This window comes from Choristoneura fumiferana, chromosome 11 (genome assembly GCF_025370935.1).
Source record: "Choristoneura fumiferana chromosome 11, NRCan_CFum_1, whole genome shotgun sequence".
Taxonomy (NCBI): Eukaryota; Metazoa; Arthropoda; class Insecta; order Lepidoptera; family Tortricidae; genus Choristoneura; species Choristoneura fumiferana.
This window is the reverse complement of record NC_133482.1, coordinates 4,870,367-4,892,477: the sequence shown is the minus strand read 5'-3', so window position 1 is coordinate 4,892,477 and position 22,111 is coordinate 4,870,367. Positions and strand designations below refer to the sequence as shown.

General features: G+C 40.2%; 3 protein-coding genes across 3 annotated transcripts in view; 2 read left to right on the top strand and 1 right to left on the bottom strand.

Annotated features, from left to right (window-relative positions):
- Nucleotides 1-14,039, top strand: part of LOC141432543 (uncharacterized) — a 74,617-nt gene extending 60,578 nt beyond the window's left edge. Inside the window, 16 exon segments of the mRNA XM_074094151.1 lie at nt 626-764; nt 1,241-1,417; nt 2,484-2,631; nt 3,119-3,290; nt 4,457-4,693; nt 5,107-5,275; nt 5,600-5,785; nt 6,252-6,437; nt 7,370-7,577; nt 8,245-8,377; nt 9,197-9,332; nt 9,992-10,142; nt 10,145-10,224; nt 10,739-10,868; nt 10,871-10,941; nt 11,060-14,039. Coding sequence (XP_073950252.1) covers nt 626-764; nt 1,241-1,417; nt 2,484-2,631; nt 3,119-3,290; nt 4,457-4,693; nt 5,107-5,275; nt 5,600-5,785; nt 6,252-6,437; nt 7,370-7,577; nt 8,245-8,377; nt 9,197-9,332; nt 9,992-10,142; nt 10,145-10,224; nt 10,739-10,868; nt 10,871-10,941; nt 11,060-11,182 — 2,446 coding nt within the window. The 3' untranslated portion in view covers nt 11,183-14,039.
- On the bottom strand, nt 14,035-17,871 carry LOC141432550 (DNA-directed RNA polymerase II subunit RPB7-like). Its single transcript, XM_074094160.1, has 6 exons — nt 17,766-17,871; nt 17,586-17,695; nt 17,288-17,447; nt 14,657-14,707; nt 14,405-14,542; nt 14,035-14,131 (listed from the first exon to the last, which is right to left on the bottom strand). Exons 1-6 carry the CDS (start codon nt 17,775-17,777, stop codon nt 14,081-14,083), a joined length of 522 nt encoding a protein of 173 aa, XP_073950261.1. The 5' UTR covers nt 17,778-17,871; the 3' UTR covers nt 14,035-14,080.
- Nucleotides 17,872-18,077: 206 nt separating this feature from the next.
- On the top strand, nt 18,078-21,811 carry LOC141432547 (ras-related protein Rab-8A-like). The gene is made up of 5 exons (XM_074094158.1): nt 18,078-18,282; nt 18,541-18,601; nt 18,674-18,878; nt 19,075-19,215; nt 21,092-21,811. Exons 1-5 carry the CDS (start codon nt 18,159-18,161, stop codon nt 21,191-21,193), a joined length of 633 nt encoding a protein of 210 aa, XP_073950259.1. The 5' UTR covers nt 18,078-18,158; the 3' UTR covers nt 21,194-21,811.
- Nucleotides 21,812-22,111: the final 300 nt, after the last annotated feature.

Sequence of the window (22,111 nt, the reverse complement as noted above, 5' to 3'; positions counted from 1 at the left end):
TTGCGAGTAATAAAAATAAGTACTTTGTATAATTGCGAGTTATACAGCAGTTCGATGGAAAGTAAACGTGCGACGACGACGCGCTTAAAACACGGCGTCGTCGCAAGTTTTGGACGCTGTATTTTTATCTCTTCTCGTTGGAGCGAGATACTATTATTGACGAGTCAGACAAGAATGAAGTATATTATCTTGTCTTTTGAATTTACCATACTTATTCCCTAGTATTCTTTTTTGGGTTGAGTTGCCTTAAGAACCAAAGTCACTATAGGTTCTTGCTTAATTGATTTTATTTTTTAAAATGTTTTTTTTTTATTCGACTGGATGGCAAACAAGCAAGTGGGTCTCCTGATGGTAAGAGATCACCACCGCCCATAAACATCTGCAACACCAGGGGTATTTCAGATACGTTGCCAACCTAGAGGCCTAGGATGGGATGGGATGTGAGGTGCTTTATAGGAAATGGCGGCGTGCAGTCGGGAAAAAACCATTATGGATGGCTGAGAAGGAAGGACCCAGACAGTGCCGGCCTCTCACTGACTAAAAACCCGGCTGCCCATCCATAACTCTCTAGAGCTTACTACGTTTCCTGGTATTCAAACGTATAACATATTGAAATGTTTCTCAGGCAACAAGGCCCCGGCGGCGGTTCTGCAGATAACCGCTTCGTGTTCAAACGGCGTTTGTTCCGAGGCGGTAGGGAGCTGCCGCACGACCCCGTCGAAGTGGCGTTGCTGTATGCGCAAGCTGTTCATAGCGTTGTAAAGGTAACTCTTGACTTCTTGTATAATGTTTTATTCATTACAGAATGTTCGTGTCGTTAGTATAACTTGAGTGAGGAAAAATTGTGAATTGTTGAATACACAAATGATTTTTAGCCATCGTCCACATTGCGATGTCATTCGGTATCGCTGTTTTTTTTTTTTTTCAAATCTTGTTGAAGTAAAGACAACCGAAAATGTTAATTGTTTTTGAGAAATACCTTCTGGATGCTTTTTTATTTTGCCTTACCTTCCCTCCTCCTCACACCCCACCCCATATATTAACGTCTAATTTCTAAATAAATTACCTTTCCGGCACAAACATTAATTTTGCCCCCTCAAGAAGAGGAGGGAAAGAGAAGGAGAAGGAGGGAAAATCGTGACGCACAATGAAGTTATATGCGATTGCCTTAATTTTTTTTTGTGTTAAATAACACGTTTAACGGCCATATAAGTTCTCACACGGCTATATTTCGTTCCAGATGGACGAATTCCCAGTGTCAGAGAAGGTAGCGTTGCAGTTAGCAGGGCTGCAAGCCCAAGTGTCTCTGGGCGAGCCCCCTCCGAGCCCGCCCCCGCCGCACACCCGCGCGTACTACTCGCACCCCGAACAGTTCCTGCCGCCGCGAGTGGCTCGCGCGCGCCCGCAGCACCAGTGGGTCAGTACCTTTAAGCTAAAGTGATGTTGTTATACCAGCGATTGTCCTCTGTCTCACCTAGTGGTATGTGAATGGGGTCGAAGATATAGGCCGGTTCAGTACAGCATATTTACTCTGACCATGAATAATCCTAAATTGTATTTATCCGGAAAGATGGATGACGATCTTTAAATAATTTATTGAATCGGGCGTTACTTTGCGGAGGTCCATATCAATGAACTAAAAGAATTTCCTTGCTCACCCGCGACCTTACGATAGCTAAGCTTATGCAAAATATGCGTGTTCATGCAGTTCCTCCACCTCCACTGTAAGAACACACACAAATATTATCACCACCACTACTGACGCGTTTCGAACTCAATCAGAGCTCATCTTCAGAGTGACACAACCGTACACCATGCTACCAGTTGTTAGACAACTGGTGAGTAAGGAAATTCTTTTAGTTCATTGACGATCTTTAGATGACAGTGAAGTTATTACGGCGAAATCTCAATTGGCACGTTGAGTGTCTTTGTTTATACAGACAAGCAGAAGTTGAACTATGATATTATTGCCCCGCCGCTACAAACCCACTCTCCTCTTCCACAAAAAACTCAAAGGTCGACTGGCAGAGATCCCTTCAGGGATAAGTCCGCCTTTGTACTTAACACTTTGTTTTTTTGTACCCCTTTTTGTTTTTCCTTTTGTACAATAAAGAGTATAAACAAACAAACAAAAACAACACCACACGAAATGTTAGCGCGTTTCAAACTGTCTACGTATTCATTTTCAAAGCTCCAGGCAGACATCCGTTGGCCCAAAATGGGGATCATTGCGCCTTTCTCACACTTATTCACTTACTGCGCAGATACATGATCAGCAAGCTAATTGTATTATAAAGCCGAGTTTAGACTTGCAAGAAAAATCGTGCAAGTTGCATTACATTGCAAGGCCGTAAAGCCAACGAGTTTCTAGTGGTCAATCGAGCGCCGCAATGTAATGCAACTTGCACAATTTTTCTTGCAAGTCTAAACTCGGCTTAATTATGTCAGAGGTTCCAATAATTGACTGATTTTTCATCCAATAGGCGACGATCTTGGCTCAGGCGCACCGTCAGTTCGGCGCAGGCCGGGCCGAGCTCACAGCCAAAGCGCTATACTTGTCCTGCGTGATGCAGTACCCCTTGTACGGGGTAACACTCTTCCCCGTAACTTATAAAGGATACTGGGCGCACGGTAAGATACACACAACTTTTACAAAGGTACATATTTGCAGTTTCGGGTACATATCCGGACAGCTGAGGAGTGGAATTCCCAGCGTCTGTGTTCCCTGATCGCTACAATCTGGCCGTCCTCAAATCCACGGCGAATGAGCTCGGAAAGCCACTGAGAGCGGGTAGCTTAATCCTTAATAAGGCCCGATTTATTGGAGCATACTACCACAGAATCAAAAGCAGTTATCGAATACATACCTGACAATGAATATTGCTAAAGCGAGTCGTATTTTCAATAATTACAATGGAAACTGTGACGTATTACGATATTAATAAGGTTGCTAAATCGCCTCTACCTCATTTAAGGGTTAAAACCGACTAAGATCCTTGAGCAATAGAGGTGTTCGGGCTCACATGACGATTATGATATTACTTTCCCAAAAGAATTGCTATACCGTGGTCAATAATACCCATATAACAATTTTAAGTATGTGCCTTTTGTCTGGCAGGTCCTAACGTCCTCCTGGGCGTGGGGTCGGAAGGCGTAGTGCTGGTCAGGCCGTCGGACAAAGTGGCGCTGGCCGAGTACCCTTACAGCAACATCGCGGCGCTGCTCATGGACCCCGTCGATAACGGACTCACCATCAGCCTCACGCACCATGGACAGCTCGACGGGCACAGGTATTGGAACTAATGAGCCGCGCTCCGATGCCTAATGTTAATAAAACTGGATTGAACGAGGTTTTGTTTAGATCGCCAGTGTCGGAATATATTGGTCAGACTAGTTTTGCACAGTTGGCAGACAACGGATGGCTAGCTATGGCGTCGATTCCACATCTATTTGAACTTTTATTTATAAATTCAATGATTGAATTTACGAAAATGCTATGAAAATTGCAATTGACCCCTCCCCCGCCCCACCCTTAGTGTGTGTGTGTGTATGGATGGCTCTTTATGTAAAAACTCAAAGCGATAAAACCGCCTATCGTCTACCCTGCATTTTGTCTGTGTATACAATTATTGTACTGATTTGTGGTGTGAAATAAAGACAATTTGTAATGTACAGATCTAGTGAATAATGTTTTGCCACCGGATCTTGTCGGAAAATTTCGTATTTATCTCGCTTTCTCAACTAGCTTACTAAAGTTTACTGGAGGTAATTGAGAGGCTCAAGATGACTTCGTCCACAGTCCCATTTCGTCACCTTCTTAAATCGTCCTCATTCTCATATAATCAACTGTTCTGATTCGCCAACCTTCCCACATCGTCACTTTCCTATCTTGTCCGCTTTCTTATGTGGGCCACAGTACCGACTCCTTAACAGTCTTATTTCGACTACAGTGCTAACACGTCAACATTATTGCATTGTTCATTATCCAGACTAATATAAATGTTCTATAAATGATATGATATGAAAAGGAGCTTTTTTTTGCAAATGACTCTCGGGATATTTTGCTATTTAAACGCTTAAATTGACCATCTATGTGAGAGAGCGTCTGGTAAACGTGGACAAGTTGACACTGTTGACCAAGTAGTACTGTGATCTATAAAAGAAAGTGGACGAGTTGGCACTGTGGTCGAAATAGGAATGTAGACAAAATGGAGTATGGACGATATCAGAAAGTGGACTAGTTAGGAAGGTGACGATTTAGGAATTGTAGAATGACGACATGCACTGTGGACGATTTGAGAAGGTGACGAAATGGGACTGTGGACGAAGTCATCCTGAGCCAATTGAGAAAGGAAGATAAATACTAACTTATCCGACAGCATACGATGGCAAAACATTCGCTAGGTACAGACTTCAGAGTTGAGTTACAGAACTCAATTGGTATTTTTCTCCTTAGATGCATAGTTCTAGAGTCGCCTCAGAAGAACGAAGCGGCATGGCTGATGGCTGCATACAGCCCGGTGTTAGCGAATGGCTTAGCGGACGAGCCGCCGCGCCGCGCCGCGCCCGCGTCCGAGCGGTCGCGTCTCGCCGCCGCGCTCAAGAGCGCCCGGCGCGCGCTCGTCGATTCTGGCGTGCTGAGGAGGCCTTCCGAAGTCTCTGCTGGGAACTTCTTGAGGAACACGCTCAGGAGGTAAGCTAATGAAGTGAAATGCAATGCCACTGTGAATACAAGAGCTCACATCAAAATGTTTCAACTTTGCCGTACGCTGAGTCCGCGTAGGAACTACAGTCGAGGGCATCCCATTCTGAGAGGTGGCTTCTGCTCAGCAACCTGATAGGCCAAGGATTAAGATGACAGTTTCGACAATTCAGGAACTCCGTTAGCTGTTTAAAGTCATGGCACTAAAAGTCGGCACGTTGGATATCTCTATCTTATTGACAACTACAAAACAAATTATTTAAAACAATCCCCCTTTGACAAGTATCGTTGATGCTGGCAGAGTTCCCTCTTTCTTTTTATTTGACATCCACTATCACCAACAAGAGAGTACAAATACAAGGAACGCTAGCATATTTCCTTGATGATACCATGATTGTCCACAGACTAAGCAAGCATAGACTCGAGAAGGTCCGTCTGGACATGGCGGCGGAGACGCAGGGCGAGTGCTACAAGGGCTTCCCGGCCGGCTACTGGTGCTGGTCGCGCACGCTGCCGCACAGCCTCACCAAGCTCAACGAGGCTGAAGAGGTCGCCGCCATGCAGATATTCAAGGTTAGCCGCATGCCCCACCATGGACTGCTGAAGTGGTTCGTTGTGGTAAACTTTTTGTAAATTGTTATCGTGCTTGGCTTTTGCCGTTCATGTCCCATGTACTTTCATGCAGCTGTTCAGGGTGCCTTCACAATTCATTAATGCAGTAATGCCGCGTCAATTCACTTTACTTGCCAAGAGCACTAATGTAGCGACACGATGCTATCACGTGCGGTACGATTATTCCGACCGTATTGCTAAAATGTTGGTGCTTTAAGTATCATTTTCTGAGGTAAGCCCAAGAGATTTTACGATGATTTGTTTTCATTCCTATTTTGTCAACAGGATATAATGAGTCACGCCGGTCTGAACACGAACGAGGGCAGCACCACTAACCTGGCAAACAACAACAGCGTCAGCAGCCAGGAGAGCGAGAGCGACGACCGCGTGGCGCTCGCGCAGGCGCTGCTGCAGCGCTGTCTGCAGAAGGACACGCTGCTCAGCGAGCTGTACGTGCAGCTCATCAAGCAGGTGCGTGCGACAGAGACAGCAGCCGGCAGAGCGAGAGCGACGAACGCATGGGGCTTTTATATTTAAATTTTTTCATGTTGTAGATTTTTTTTACCTTTAATATGTATGTTCTCGCTGCTGAGGTGAAACAAACAAACATATGACACACAAGATCAAAGTATTTTTGCATCTCATGTGTTTGAATCCCTCGCTGCGCTCAGAATTCTAACCTAAAATTGCTTGTGACACTCGTAATTCAAATATAGAAGCCTTCGCTTACTCTGGATTTAAAATCAACAATCCCAGGAATAAACAACACCTTTGCTCTCTTGCTGCACACATAAGTAATGTTTTGTATAAGTTTGTATGTAAAATTATATATGTATTGAATGATAAAAATTAAACCAAACAGAATATTGTTAGACCAATATAGTTGGAGGTTCCCGGTCCTGATGTGTACTATTGTACTATTGTCTATTGTGTCCAGACGACGGAGCACCCGGAGCCGGCGTCGCGCGTGTCGGCGCGGCACTGGGCGCTGCTGTGCGCGGCGGTGGGCGCGGCGCTGCCCCCCACCAAGCCGGTGCGGCGGCTGCTGCTGGCTCACCTGCGCTACCGGGGCACCGCGCTGCACGCCGGCGAGGAGGGCAAGTTCGCGCGCCGCGCCGAACAGGTCGGTGCACACGGGAAACATATCATAATTAAGATTAAGATTAGATTAAGATTAAGATTTATTTGCATAGAATAAGTAGTTACATCAACTGTCATTAGATGGTAATGAGACAAAAGGTTTCTTATCCTGCTATTTGTACAATTTTCTTATACTAGCATGCAAATTACATTTGCTAACACTAAAAACAACTGTACTAGAAACTATCTTGCGACAGAAAATCGCCTACACTGTAGTATATTTTTTAAATATATTCAGGGGTAGCTCCCGTATGCTTTTCGGTAGCTTGTTAAAAATTTTCATACACATGGCAAAGCAATGTTTTCTATATAAAGCTGTCCTAGGAATACAAACATGGACCAGTCTTTCAGGATTCCGTTTAATTCTTGTTGAAACGTTTCATAATACAGATAGATATATAATACAGATAGTTCAACTCATCTGTGCGTGCGGCGCTGTGTGCATGCGCTTTTAAGCATACAGTTTTTAACCCCCGACGCAAAAAGAGGGGTGTTATAAGTTTGACCGCTAAGTGTGTCTGTGTGTGTGTGTCTGTCTGTCTGTCTATGGCACCGTAGCTCTTAAACGGGTGGACCGATTTGAAAGCAGGTTTTATAGCGATGGTTCTTAGACATGTTTTATCAAAATCGGTTCAGCCGTTTTTTAAATATTGAACTTTGAAGTGACAAAGTCGGGGGTTTCCAACTTTTTGGTGGTTATATTAAATATAACCAACAAAAAGTTATAGTTAATTATGATTAGGTTATAATTTGTGTGGTAGTGACGCGGCCGTCCTCGTCAGACAGCGCAATACGTGTTCTTTTACGTGTTTGTTTGTGTGTTTACCAACACATAGCGCCGTGCGCACAGATGGGTTGAACGCGGACGGCGTTGCGGGCAACAGCTATGATTTGAATATATTAAACTGTCACTAGGTGGCGCTGAGCATAGCCCAAGTGCCCCGGCGCGCGGCGGCCCCCTCCAAGGAGGAGCTGCTGTGCGCGGCGGCGCGGCGGCCGCTGCACGTGCGCGTGCTGCTGCTGGACGGGAAGCAGCTGGGGCTGGTGTTCGGGCCCGCCGCCACCGCAGACCACCTCGTGGCCATGCTGCGGGAGAAGATCGGCCTCAGCGACGCGGCCACAGGTCAATAACCGACATGCTGTAATTTAATTAATCAGGCGTTTCTTAACGAGGTCCATATCAATGAACTATAAACAATGTTGAAAATAGCCTGAATGGCTTCGAGAAAAGTATGGTACGGCCGTGCCTTTGTTTTTGTTTTGCTCGACTTGGCGGGGGCACTACCGTGCCCCCAGATTACTTTGCTCACTCGCGCCCTAAGCCGCTTAGGATGAGGTAGGTTAAGTCGTGGGTTAGCAAAATAATTTGTTGATAGTTCATTAAATGCTATAAATAATACTGTTACAAAAATAAATCACTCAAAATAATTGCGCTATATTACGACGGTCCGTGCCACAATAAGGGTATTTTTTTCTGACTGTACTGTACCTATGTGTGTATAAAAGCGATTATAGTAACGCTCCTGCCTGGACAGACAATTATTCATTGAATTCACTTGTTTCTTTAAATTAATATGTCTGACATCAGAAACACATTTTTATTGGCTTTAACTTACCGTGTCAGGTTGTCAGTTAAAATCTACGAGTCAAAAGTCGAATTTAATTACTTCTATTGGTCTCACTGAGTTGAAATTTCGTTCACAATGTAGATTGATGATTGAGTCTTGATTGATCTCATATTAAAAATTGTTTAGGTTAGATCATATTCGTTCATACTGATGTGTACACAGGTTACGCGCTATACGAGGTGTGCGCGAACTCGACGCCGGCGGGGGCGGGCGAGCGCGCGCTGGGCGGCGCCGAGCGGGTCGGGGATGTGTTGGCCCGCTGGGAGAAGGCCGGCGCCACCGCCGCCGCTTGCAGGTACCTATACTAATACCGCCTACAAGGCTGAACTGCGGCCAGATTCATATTGGGCCGATTCTGGTTGAACTCACGACCCAGGAGACGATTATCATACGGTATAAAGGAGCGGCCACACCGCTGTTTAAAAAACGGTGACGGTACGGAATCGCAGTGACGTGCCGTAAGCGTCAGGACTTTACCGAACAAAAGTCGTGACGTTTACGGCACGTCACTGCGTTTCCGCACCGTTTGCGTATTTTATGCAGCGGTGTGGAAAGCATGCAAAAAAACGGTGCGCATACGATGCGTCTCTGCGATTCCGTACCGTCGCCGTTTTTTAAACAGCGGTATGGCCGCTCCTTCAGTTAGTAAAAGTTTAAATAAATTGTGCGTTGGTTGATTGTACTAAGTAGGTGATCAATTTTGTTTGAATCTAACTGAATATCTACTTACTTAATAACCATGACAAACTCAGACTCAATGACTATAATTAAAACTTTGCTTTTTGTAATCATAATTACAAAGTAATTTTAATACTGTTATTATAAATCATCGTATTAGCTTTTATATAAAAAAAATACTTGGCCACCAGAACGAACAGAACTGTATTGTCTAACACATTCGAAATCCCATTTTTTTACACCGCGTCTTTCCATAATCCAGTACATAGTTATATGAGATTAGGGTAGAAAGAAATGATAAATGCGATAGCGAGTGGCTGCGCTTTAGACAATACCTCATCTCTTGTTAACCACCCATTATACGTATAGGGATGGCTAGGCGAGGCCTTGCCTTCAACTATCTCTATCCAATTGACTAATTATCCTTGTGTTTTAGACTAGTATTCAAGAAGCGTCTGTTCCTGGGCGAGCGGCCGCTGCACACGGCCTGCACAGCTGAGATGGAATTACTGTATTACCAAGTGCTGCACTCTATCAGGCACGACCGCCTGCCCATCGAGACTGACGAAGCGGTGAGTCGCCTTTTTGATAAAGTTTAAAAAATTTCACGATTCAAACCGCATTGTTACCTTCTAGCCCAGAAATTTTAAGTATATTATAAAAAAATGGCATCCGGGCTACCGACTACGCGACAACCGATTTTCTAATTGCATTGCCCGTTAACCGCTATACAATGCTATGAGCGTTACGATTCCAAAGAACAAATAAATTGCGCCGCGTCTCCGCTCGGGTCAAGTCCCCGCAGCCGCAATAGGGAATATGCATGGAACACAAATTTTCTCTGGAAAATAAAACGAGCGACGTAGAAATCATCAAATTCAAAGTCAAAATATCTTTATTCAATTTAGGCTATAAGAAGCACTTATGAATGTCAAAAAAAAAAAACTACGACCGGTTCTATCCCACCCAGCAATACCTTTTGAACCTTATGCCCTACACTATCGATATCCAAATAGAAATAATGTAAGTTTTATTTTGAAAACGTCCGGGTCCTAGTCCCGAGCTGAGTACAAGTTTTTTTTAAAGTATGAATGCAGTTTTTCTGGTTACTAAAATCGATGACATGGCTCATAAGAACCGATCTTCGTATATGTTATAGTTTGAGAGTTTCCCATATTGACCGATATGAATGTTACACCCTGTACATGTTGCGTGGTGTGTTTTTGTGCAGGTGATGGTGGCAGCGCTGCACGCGCAAGTGGTGGGCGGCGAGTGCGCGGGCGGCGGCGAGGAGTGCGCGGCGGCGGCGGCGGCCGTGCTGCCCGCGCGGCTGGCGCTGCCGGCGCCCGCCGTGCGCCTGCACCACCTGGCGCTGCGCGGGACGCCCCCCACGCCGCCATGCAGCGCGCGCTCACACTAGCCAGCTCCTGGCCGCTCACCAGGGCCACCATCTTTGATGTCATGGTGAGACCTAGTCTTGTAGCCTTTCGATATTGGCGTGTTGCGTCGCCTGTCGCGATCACGATCACCAACACTTAAATGCTACCTTAAGCCGCGAAATACGGACCATCTATGAGCGAAGTGTGAATATCGAACTCCTAAAAAAAAACCTATGCAGACGAGATTCGGTTAATCACGCTTCAAAAAGAGACCAGCACTGGGAATCGAACCCAGGTCCTCAGCAATCCGTGCTGCGTGCTATAACCCCTACACCACTGCTGGACAGGAATATAGACACGAATTTCTCTGGTCTCTTTTTCTGGTTTTTCTGAGCATCCATGTCTCAGTTTGTATTTTCGATATGGTTTCACGGGATACCCGTAAAAGTAACGTATCGTGATAGTAAAAAAATTTGGAGTTGAAATAAAAAATACAAAAAGACTCCAAAAAACCAATCATAATACCATTCAATCGGTTTGACAACATAGTAAAACATCAAAATTTTGGACTATTTTTTTAAGTGAAATGTAATTTACAGCAATCGTTTACGTCGAACTGGCCGCGCGCGCTGTGGCTGGGCGTGGACGCGCGCGGGCTGACGCTGCTGCGGCGCGGATCACGCGCGGCGCTCGTGTCGCACGACCACGACCAGCTGCTGGCCGTGTCGCCCGCCCGCGCGCGCTGCTGCTGGTCACGCGCGCCGAGCGCAAGCACGCCAAGCTCGTGCTGTCCACCGACCAGGTCAGTGCTCCCCTAAAAACGACCAGCTGCTGACTAATGCGGGTTACAGTCTTTACCATTAAGTGTTATACCGCAGTATTTCCGTCAGCCTTTATTAAACCATCCACTGTTCCCACAGGCGTACCAGATCGCGACGCTAATAAAGGATTACATCGAGGCGGTCCGCGGGCCGGTGTCGCCGGCCGTGGCGCCGCCCGCCGACCCGTGCGGCGCGGGCGCGCGCGCCGCCCCCGCCTCGTGACACCCGCACGCCTAGTGCCAGTGCTTCCACGTCCGGCAGTGAGCGCCCAGCGGCGTCCGCATAGAGGCTGAGGAGACTGACTGAACACTACATGCCACCTGTCTGCGCTGTCACACCGAAACTTCACCAGTGAACTGAACTGAATACGAAGTACAACGGATCATGGTTACATGTTTAAGCAATCTAATGATTGACTTTGAAAGTGCCGTTTAACATTGTGTTGGTCTTCCGTTAGTTACAATCGATAGTTGAATTTCAACGTAAATCTTGTCTGGATGCGAGCCTCTAAGATGGAAACGACTCGAGGTCACATGAGGACAACTCTACTTAAAGTATCAAAGATAGATTGATGGACTTGGTGTTACACTCGCGCGCAGGAAACCCAGCGTGCCACGAAAAAGTAAATGATCTGAAGCATTCGATAGATCTTGAAAATGAACGGAACATCGTCGCTTCGGCGGCAGGTTTAACCTACGACGACGCCGTCGATCCAGAGAGTTTATAGAATCGGAATAAATGATATATAGCTTTATTTTATTAATTAGCGAGAAGCATATCAATTCAACTGTATTAATCCGCGTTTACTTCAGATCACAAGAGCAATCAGGTATAGTGGTGTTCGGTTCCGAGTGTCAGGATGGACGATTTCAGTTACCAGGGGACGGGGAAGCAAAAATCAACATAATCATAATCATAGTTAACCATAGCTCAGGAAATTCAATCCACTATATAAAGTAATCATTATATTCCACTCTTATAGACTTCTTTATTATAAAGCTGTCAGTATTATTGCTGTTAAATTAATGGTGTTATCGATAAATGTTACAGTTTAGACTATTGAGTGTTAAGAAATATATTCCGCAGTTAGATAGTGTAACATTAATCTAATCTATCCCTTCTCTACGACGGTAACTTTACGATCTGCCTGTGTCGACATTTTACTCTAAATCTAAGACTTGCATTGTCTATTTTGTGGCCTAGAAAATAAAATTCTACATCGGAATAATAAAGAAAACGCGCAACGATTTTACTCACTTTACAATTCGTTTCTGCGAGTGCGATTTCGATTAGTTCAAATATTAGTGCGGCCACGAAAGGTAGCCCTGTAAGATGTTACACATGAACATTGACTACTATTGGATTAGCAAGTCCGAGAGGTGGTCCAAACTTCGATTCCCAGTGGAATTAAATATGACTATCTTCTTTGACAAAACCAAGCTCAGCAATGCTCATACGTATGTAATGTACCATCATAGCAAATATGGTTAGATACGTAAGTAAATGTTGATACTCGCTAGGCATCCTTCATCACTCATACATAGCCCCTAATAAGCTTACGAACCCTTCTTATGTCCTGTATTTAAAATTCATTCATAGTCGTAAAACTAGCTATATCAGTCATAAACAATCTTCATATCCCCTGATTCAGAAATATTTCTGATTATGGATTTTCCAATGGTATTGAAATTTCCAAATAATATAATTTTCTATTCACTATAGATAATTGCATTGTATACTGCGAAATGTCATGCTCAAATGTACATTCACTTGCATATGGAATATCCAGAGTCCAGATTAATCCTTTGATTGTCATTCCCCTAGTTACGATTGCACCATTTGTTTCCCCAGAGATCTTGTGTTGTGCCTTGTGAACAAGCGAGAACGATGTTACATGCCTAAATGAAATGCTAGTCAGTGTTTCAGTTCCAGGCTTCGACGCCAGGCGGTTCATTGTTCTTGGCGTCTCATATGCAGTGAGCAACTTGTGCAAATTTATTGTGACTGCAAGATGATTACTTATTGTTTACAAATTATATATCATCTATTATATACTATACTGATATGCACAATGTTATAAATCAATATTTTATGGTTATACATGATATAGAATCTAACTGAAATTTATGCATTTTACGCTAATGATCTTAGATAATGTAAGGCCCTATACACTGTTGGTGTAGCAAATTATATTATGGAGGTGTGTACAGTCAGCAACAAAAACATGAATACAGCCAAAGTGCAAAAAATATGAATAAACAACCTTAATGTTCAGGCAATAAGTTCCTGTAAGTATACATATTTTGGCTCTGGATATTTTTGTTGCTGACTGTACAAGTATGTCTGTAGCTTGTATGCTTATTGTACTCTTCTGTATGATTTGTTTCAGCCTGTTGAGCAATTTTAGAATTGTTTGCTTACTTGTGTTTCTGATCTCATATTGAGTATTATTTATTTAGAGGCCATATTGCATTGTAATAAATAGTTTGTTTAGGTTTTATTTATTGAGATGATTGTACATAATGAGGAGAAACAAGTGAACCAAAGATTTTGAATCGTCCCTTTGGATAATTTTACTTTTGACAAATTTAATTACTTTTTATAATTTAACTATTAACATTTTGTACATAATTATGACTAGGATAATGAATAACTCATCGACGCAAAGGTCTCTACGCAAGATAGAAGACAGTATTTAAAAGCACTAGAGCTAATGCAACATTTGGCATTCGAGGAAACACTTAGCTTCAGCTTCTGTACCTCACCAGGTGTTTTGTTTGTGTATCATGTATTGGTTAGCTGTGTGCAACGAAATTTATCTTTTGAATATATTTAAGTATGTTAAAGTTCAGCGCTAATAGGAATGACAATATTTCGTAATTGACTTGTTTCTTATAGATTTAAGACTTTAATTATAGAATAAAATCATGATCAATAGGTTTTACATGAACCACCGCACTCATGCTGCCCTAATAGACTGAAAGTGTCCAAATATTGTCCTTTTTTAATAAATTGTTTTGTTACATTATGTATGGAACTTTACCCCATTATTTGAATGCCAAATAAATACTGAATAATTTCTGTTATTTTATTTGAAACTTCAGAGTTCATATCACTTATTCACTGTGTCACTAATCCTAAATAATCGTCCATCAGGGTCCCAATAGCAAACTGAAACAAACAAAAAAACATTCAGTACAAAATATCCAAGTAAATAAGATTCAGTACAAAGTACCTAACTAGGAAACATGCATTTGGCCAGAGATAACACCAAGCTAAATTGATTGTCTGCCCCTGAAAAAACCCAATAATTAAAAATCCTCACATAGAAAAGTTATTCCTATAAATTTGCCTTCTCTATGTAGAATGAATGTAAAAATTATATCTACAAATCACCAATGACTTATTTCGAGTAATGCTTGTTGTTGCATCTAGGATACTTACAATACCAGTAGCATCAACTCTGGTGCCCACAATCTTTAATCTGATAACATCCTCCTCCTGGATCACATTGTCTTCTTGCTTGCTCTTGTAGCATGGTGGATTCACATTTGGACAGAACTCCATGTCTGCTGGGATTGACTGGGAACAATAAACAAGTGTTAAATTGATTGATTGGATTCCCTGTCTTCAGGCTGGATTAGCCGCAGTTAATCCGGCCTTGCATGTGATTAGCATTTCTTTAAGATAACTTACATGATGAGATATAAAACAGCTTAATGGTCCAATTTGAGCAAACATGCCCACCTGCAAATAGAAAAATTATTGATTGAAGCAGGAACAATTTATCAATCTTTTCCATATATTTTGCAATTGCTCAACAGTATTGAGTTATCCACCATTCAATCAGAAAAGCTAATTAGTTAAAGATCCGTTTAAGAATGAATGACCTTCACCAAACTGGTTAATGGATGAAAAATATTTTATATTAAATTTAATATGTCAATAAATACAGTTGTGGTCATATAATTAAGAACGATTTTTATAGAGAAGATTTTTTCAAACTGACAAGTGTTACTAACTGCATGTATATTTTTGTAATTCTCTCGGTATCGTAAAACTTTTCCTTACTAGCGGTAAATTCATTTATACATATAATTGGCTAAAAAATAAATAGATAAACTTTATATATTACATCTAAACCTAGTATTACTACTTACTGGCTGGTCATATAATTAAGAACGCTGAATAGTTTATTTTTTATTCAAATTTAAATAGAGAACGGACCGCCGCTTTGTGGTTTTAGGTTATTATTTGAATAATTTTGGCGCCATTTAGTGCCGCAAAAGTCTTTAAGGCGATTGCTTCATATAAAAACAACGGGGAAAAATAAAAGTTGTGATAAATCTACAAGAAAAGTAATACTAAAACTTCGCGACAAGAATTGGTCGTATAAACACATAGCCGATCATCTGCAATGTTCAAAAACTATGGTTTTCCACGCCATAAAGCATTTTGCTACGTATCAAACTACTTCAAATGTTCCGCGTGTACCTAGACAAAGAAAGTCATCTCGTCGAGATAATCGAAATATCGTTCGTTTGGCAAAACAAAATTCTTTTAAAGGGTCTAATGAGTTGAGAAAAGAATATTTTGGCGAAAACAACCCTTCAGCAATCTTGGCACGCAGTATTCGAATGCGTTTGGTAGAAGAAAAGTTGCACGGAAGGATAGCAAGGAAGGTGCCTATGTTGAAACGGTGTCATAGGCAAGCCCGGCTTGCATTTGCAAGAAGATATGTAAACTGGACAGTCAGACAGTGGAAAAACGTTATTTTTTCTGACGAGACAAAAATAAATAGGGTATGTTCTGATGGCAAACGATATGTAAAACGGCCTCCAAATAAAGCATTCGACCCAAAGTACACAAAAGTAACTTTAAAGCATGACGGGGGAAATGTAAAAATTTGGGGATGTTTTCTGGACATGGTGTTGGACCTGTTAGGCTGATAGAACGAAACATGGATCAATTTCAATACAAAAACATACTGGAAGAAACAATGTTACCATATGCTGAAGGCGTGCTTCCGGTTATTTGGACATTCCAGCACGACAATGATCCCAAGCATACTCTCACATCGCAATCAGTTTCTGTCTTAGATTGGCCAGCCAACAGCCCCGATCTTAACCCAATAGAGCATCTTTGGTGCGAAGTCAAGAAAAAAGTTTCAAATCGACAGTGTGGCAATTTAAGAGAACTGTATGACGTATTCTTAGAAGAATGGAACTCTATCTCTCTTGCGAAATGTCAAAAATTGATAGATTCAATGCCTCGCCGGTGTAAGGCAGTAATAAAAAGCCGTGGACATGCTACTAACTATTAATTTTAGTTAAAATGTATTACATTGCTTTTTTTCTGTACAAACTTCACGTTAGTGTGATTTAGTTAATCTAAGTTTCAAATAAAAAAACTTTCGAACAGTTAAAGAATCGTTCTTAATTATTTGTCCAGCTTCATTACTATTTGAATTTGTTACTAAAGAGAATAAAAACAAAATTTGTAAAAAAATGACAGTAATTTTATTCTTTATTCTAAATCCCGTTTGCTCTATTCATGTGGCTATTTCATAACGTAACTAGTTACTTCTAAGAAGGACCCACGACTACACATGACATGATTTAGTTAAAAATAATCTGGAACTTCAAATCGTTCTTAATTACATGGCCACCACTGTATATTGCATATGGGTTGTCTAAAAAATTTCAGTCCAGAATATGATTAATTAATAATTAAAATCATTTTTTTTAACGGTTGGTTAATAGACAAATTCCATACCAATCGAAAGTATGAAGTCCATAGAATATGAAAACTTTAGCATGCCTGTTTTTTTCCCATCACAACTCTTGGGTAGGCAGGTATATACAGGTAAATCAATACTAGTAACTTGCACCGGTCTGGTTAATGAATTAAAGTTAAATGAAAATAAAGATTATTTCATTACAAACATGGTGGTATAGGGTTGTCTGCAAAAAATCAGTCCTGAATTCCGGTTGTCGAATTTTAAAAAGTGAAATATTGCTGCGAGTGAATATGTGCGACTGAGAGGTCCCAACCAACTATCCAATGTGATAGAAGAGGATACAGCATAGCAGCTGTAGTCCATCCATTTAAAGAAAGACAGTGCGCATGCTATTTGTTTTTAACAGACTTCTTGTGTTGTTAAGACAAATTTTTGTGTTTGATGGTTGTGGGCCGGATTTCAACCCTTCGCGGGCTGGAGATGGCCCGCGGGCCACAGTTTCCCCATCCCTGATCTATGCCCAAGTATACAAAAGGGTAAAGAATCCTAGTATCACCAACACATCCATAAAAATTGCATGTACAAACCTTGTTAACCTGTGTAACAATTGCATCCAGAACTTCTCCTTTAAATGGTCTAAAAACTATAGCCTTATATTTGATTGGGTAGACTACAAAGCCTTGCCCTGGCTGTATGAGGCCAGCCCCAATGTTGTCAATTGTAGTTACAGCTATCACAAAACCGTACCTGAAAAAATATTTTGAATAAAGTTTTTTTTAGGTACATTCCATGCTCATTACATTAGCGTACGGACTAAAGCAATAGGTACTATACTTAGTTAAAATAAATCATGATCCGAGGGACATATCTACAAAAACTACTTACTTTCCTGTACATGTTCCTTCAACTTCCGTATAAAGTTTCTGTTTTACTGTGTCTAACAACTGTGGACCGAAGTATCGTGGATGCAACAAAATTTCATGTTCTAGTGATATCTGTAACATTACTTAGTTTTAGTTGCGTGGATATTGTGTTGATGATCTGTATGATTATCTTCATACTTACATGGTAAAACATCTTGGTTTATCGAAATGTTAATGACTACTATACAAAAGCATTATTTATAGGATAAAACAAACACAAAAGCCGCGTAGCCAAGCGTCCACCACTATAACTCTGAACTGACACTTACTACTACTGACACTGACACTACTATACAAATTTATCTAGAAATAGGCAAAGAAAATATATCCATACAACCATCGTACATGAAGTTTTTAAAAATATCTCAAACATAACGATTATTGAGACTAGTGTTGCGCATAACCGTAATCGTAACTATGTGGCACTGAAGACGAAGACAGTAACCTTATCTATAGCAAAGTGACACATCACTAGCTATTACTCAAAAATGCTAATGAAAGGATATGTGTATTCTATATTAACTTTGTTGTAAAAATGGCAAAAACTTACGATTACTTATTTAAATTACTTTTGATAGGTGACTCGGGAGTGGGTAAAACATCTATTTTATTTAGATTTTCAGAAGATGCTTTCAATATCTCATTCATATCGACGATTGGTAAGTGTTCAGTGTAGTGTAGGCACCAAAGGTTATTGTCAGATAACTTGTTCGTTTTTTCCCATGTAATTTGTCAGTGATGAGGGCTTTTTGTTTTCTCGTTCTTTGTGATTTTTTGTGGCAGCGTGGAACATCGAACTGGGTGCGGCTACGCGATAAACGAAACCCTTATCGAATTAATGAATGAACTGTTCATGACATCATACACACTAATTTTAATTAGTACTCTCCAATTTAATTTCTGGTTGTAATTTTCAGGTATCGACTTTAAAATTCGGACAATAGACCTTGACGGGAAAAAAGTAAAGTTACAAATATGGTTGGTATAGATTGCCAAATAATATCCTTTGTATGATTGTGAACAAATTATACAATGTTTCTTTGATTCCAGGGACACTGCAGGCCAAGAACGATTCCGTACAATCACAACCGCCTATTATCGTGGCTCAATGGGCATAATGCTTGTTTATGATGTTACAAATGAGAAAAGTTTTGAAAATATTAAAAATTGGATAAGAAACATAGAGGAAAATGCCAGTGCTGATGTGGAGAAAATGATCCTGGGCAATAAGTGTGATCTAGATGCTAAGAGAATGGTATTAACATTTTTTATATGTTGTGTCTTTGATTTACTAATTCTTTTAGTTTTGAAAAAGACCCTTGCTAGAAGCTTGCTTGTTTTTGGTAGAAAATTAGTCATTATATCTAAAATTAAGTATTGACCCACATGATAAAGTATTATTATTTATTTAATATCAGTTAATCGTACATTAACATAATTTTGGTAAACAGGTTTCAAAGGAGCGAGGTGAACAGTTAGCTGTAGAATATCAGATCAAATTTGTAGAGACATCAGCAAAAGATTCATTAAATGTGGAATCAGCATTCTATACACTGGCGAGGGACATCAAAGCCAAAATGGAAAAGAAACAGGTATGTTCTATTAACATAATAACAACTCTTGGAGTCAACAATATTTAGTTAAATAGGATATCATATTGATAAGTCATAAAATAGTTAAAAAGGATATCTTGAAAAATATTAAAAAAATTGGGCTACATATGTTAACTTATTGCTGATCATAAGCAGACCTTTTATAGAGTAATCACTACATGGACAATTTAATTAAAAAAATCTGTCTGTGTATTTGTTTACATTAGAATACACAATGACTGTCTTACAGATTTTTAATGTCATAGTTTTTAACTGAACTTTTTTGTTTCATGGCTGTCTTGAAAACAGAAGGTAAATGGATAGAATGTTGTGTTTTTTTCCTTAGTGTTGGTGTTATATTATTATTATGATAACAGTAAAATTATAGGTCATTCATGTCATTCCAATTAAAGGGCCATCCATAAATTATGTCACACCAATTTTGACCATTTTCAGCCCACCTCCCTCTTTTTGTCACAATGTTTGACATAATTTATGTATAACCCCTAATATAGATTCATTTATCAATACAACTTTCCCATGAATGGGTTTTTGTGTAATTTCTTTGTAAAGTACAGTTCTGTTTTGAGTTACCTATCTTATCAATCATTAATCATATCTTGACAAGGCATGGCTTGGCTTGTTGTGTGATTGTATGTATCACAAGATCATCATGTGTTTATGCATTATGTAACATGCATCAAACAGTTTATTACTACTGGAGTCTAGTGACTAGACTAAAATTCCTTTCCCATTAATAACCAATTGTATCATCAATTCAATTCAATTCTTCAAAGTATAGCTCCATCGATACTATCGATGAAATTGTATCATCACATTGACAAAGACACAATATTAGCAATTTAATTGAGAATCATTGAGTAGTACATATCTGGCAAGGCTACAGAGTTTCAAATGCTGTCTGCAGCATGTCACAAAACAATGAAATTAACATCCTTTTTCATCATAATCATAAACTTTTGTAGCACAATAGATATGGCAGATGTAGTGGTCCAAAGCCTAAGTTTAGTTTCCTTGTTCAAACTAAATACCTACCTAAAACAGCTTCCTTGATCAAATGTAAATTTAATAATATTGTAATTATGTTTAAAAAAAATATACCTTGTTGAGTTTCTTGCCGGATTCTTCCCAACAGAGGTTTTTCCGAACCGGTGGTAGATTTTTTTTGACATTCATAAGTGCTTGTTATAGCCTAAATTGAATAAAGATATGATATTATTTATTATATTGATATTTGATAATATTTTGACTTAGACTTTGACTTTGACTTTGAATGAGCTAAAAAAAAACCATTAAGGTGCTCCACAGTAATTCTCATGAATTCAAAAATATTCAAAAGCTTATACTTATCTATTTTTATCCAGATATTAATAACTGAAAATAAGTAGCAGATGGAAGTCCCGTTAAAAATGACTCATGTTAGTTTGGTTTTGTTTCAATGCACAGAGTCCTGCATGATAAGGCGCTGATAAAAAATGCGTCAGTAGCTTTGCAGTAGCTCTGATTACCAGAAAGTACCGTTTTTAAAGCTTTTATCTTCATTGTCGGCTGTATAGCTCTGCTTAAGTTTTTTCCTATACCCATACAGGTAGCCCGTATTTTTTGTGTATGACGTTTGAATTTATTTATTTATAAAACCAGTCTGCCAATGTTTATGTTTAGAGTTGAATCATTTTATTCAGTTGTTAAAATTTATGGGAGAAACGTGATTCGACAGCTCTGTAAAAGTTCGTCAATTGGTTCAAAAATTAAAACTTACTTGATTTTATTTGGTAGTGTATCTACTCTACACCCTATTTAATGGCGGTTGTTTTATCAACTTGTATAATTGTACTAATGGTGTGTTGTTGTGCAGGAGGCGAGCAACCCTCCGTCCCGCAGCGGCGCGCACCCGATCAAAGCCAGCGACATGCAACGCAAGCCGGCCTCCTGGCTGTCGCGCTGCTCCATCCTCTGACGACCCCACGCCGGTCCCCGCCTCGCACCATCACACTTCACGTGTTTTTCAGTTCGTACCAACATAGCGAAGCAAACGAGCTTAGTTGAGTCCACATTCAACTTTGCATGCTAAATCGTCATATCGTAAATCAATGGCTCCCCGACAAAAAAATTCGCGACCTTCAAGATTGTTAGCATGTCGAGAGCATTGATAGCAATAATATCGTAGACTGACCGTTTGCTGCTGAAAAATCGAATTTATTAACATCACTGTGACCGTGAACGAAACCCACCTCGACTATATTTTTCGACATTCACTTTTTTAAACCTGGTGCGCTAACTTCACACGGGATCAGACTTGCTTTTTGTATTTTTATATCCAGAGGTCATAATTACTTTTTTTTATCAAAAGCAGTATTTTTGTCGGAAATTAGCTGTACATTTTGTTTACTTCTGATGTGACAGTTTATTTTTATAGGGCAAAATTTTAAGGTGTTGTTTATAATTACAAAAACGAGTTTTAAAAGATATTATTTCAATAGTTTTATTTAGTTGTACTTTTCCATTTGCTATTTTAATTAAGATATATATTTTAATGTAATATATACTATTTAATTTGAATAAACAGTGCTTTTTTACACAAATTTGTTTTACATTATTAACAGACCCCATTAACAGTAAAGAAACTTCATCTCAGATCGACGTAGCAGCTTCCAAGAATCGAATTAGAATGCTTTTATTAAAATACCTATTTACTTATTGCCCGGGTCGCCGTCTACGAAAAGTTTCGTTTATCACGCGCCCTCGCGAACAATTCATTTTCGGGATGAAAGGTATCCTATTATTATTGCGAAGCAAACAAACCGATTTTCATTTATAACATTAATAAGGATGGGATTTCCGAAAGTTTCTCTAAATTTAAGACAATATATGGACT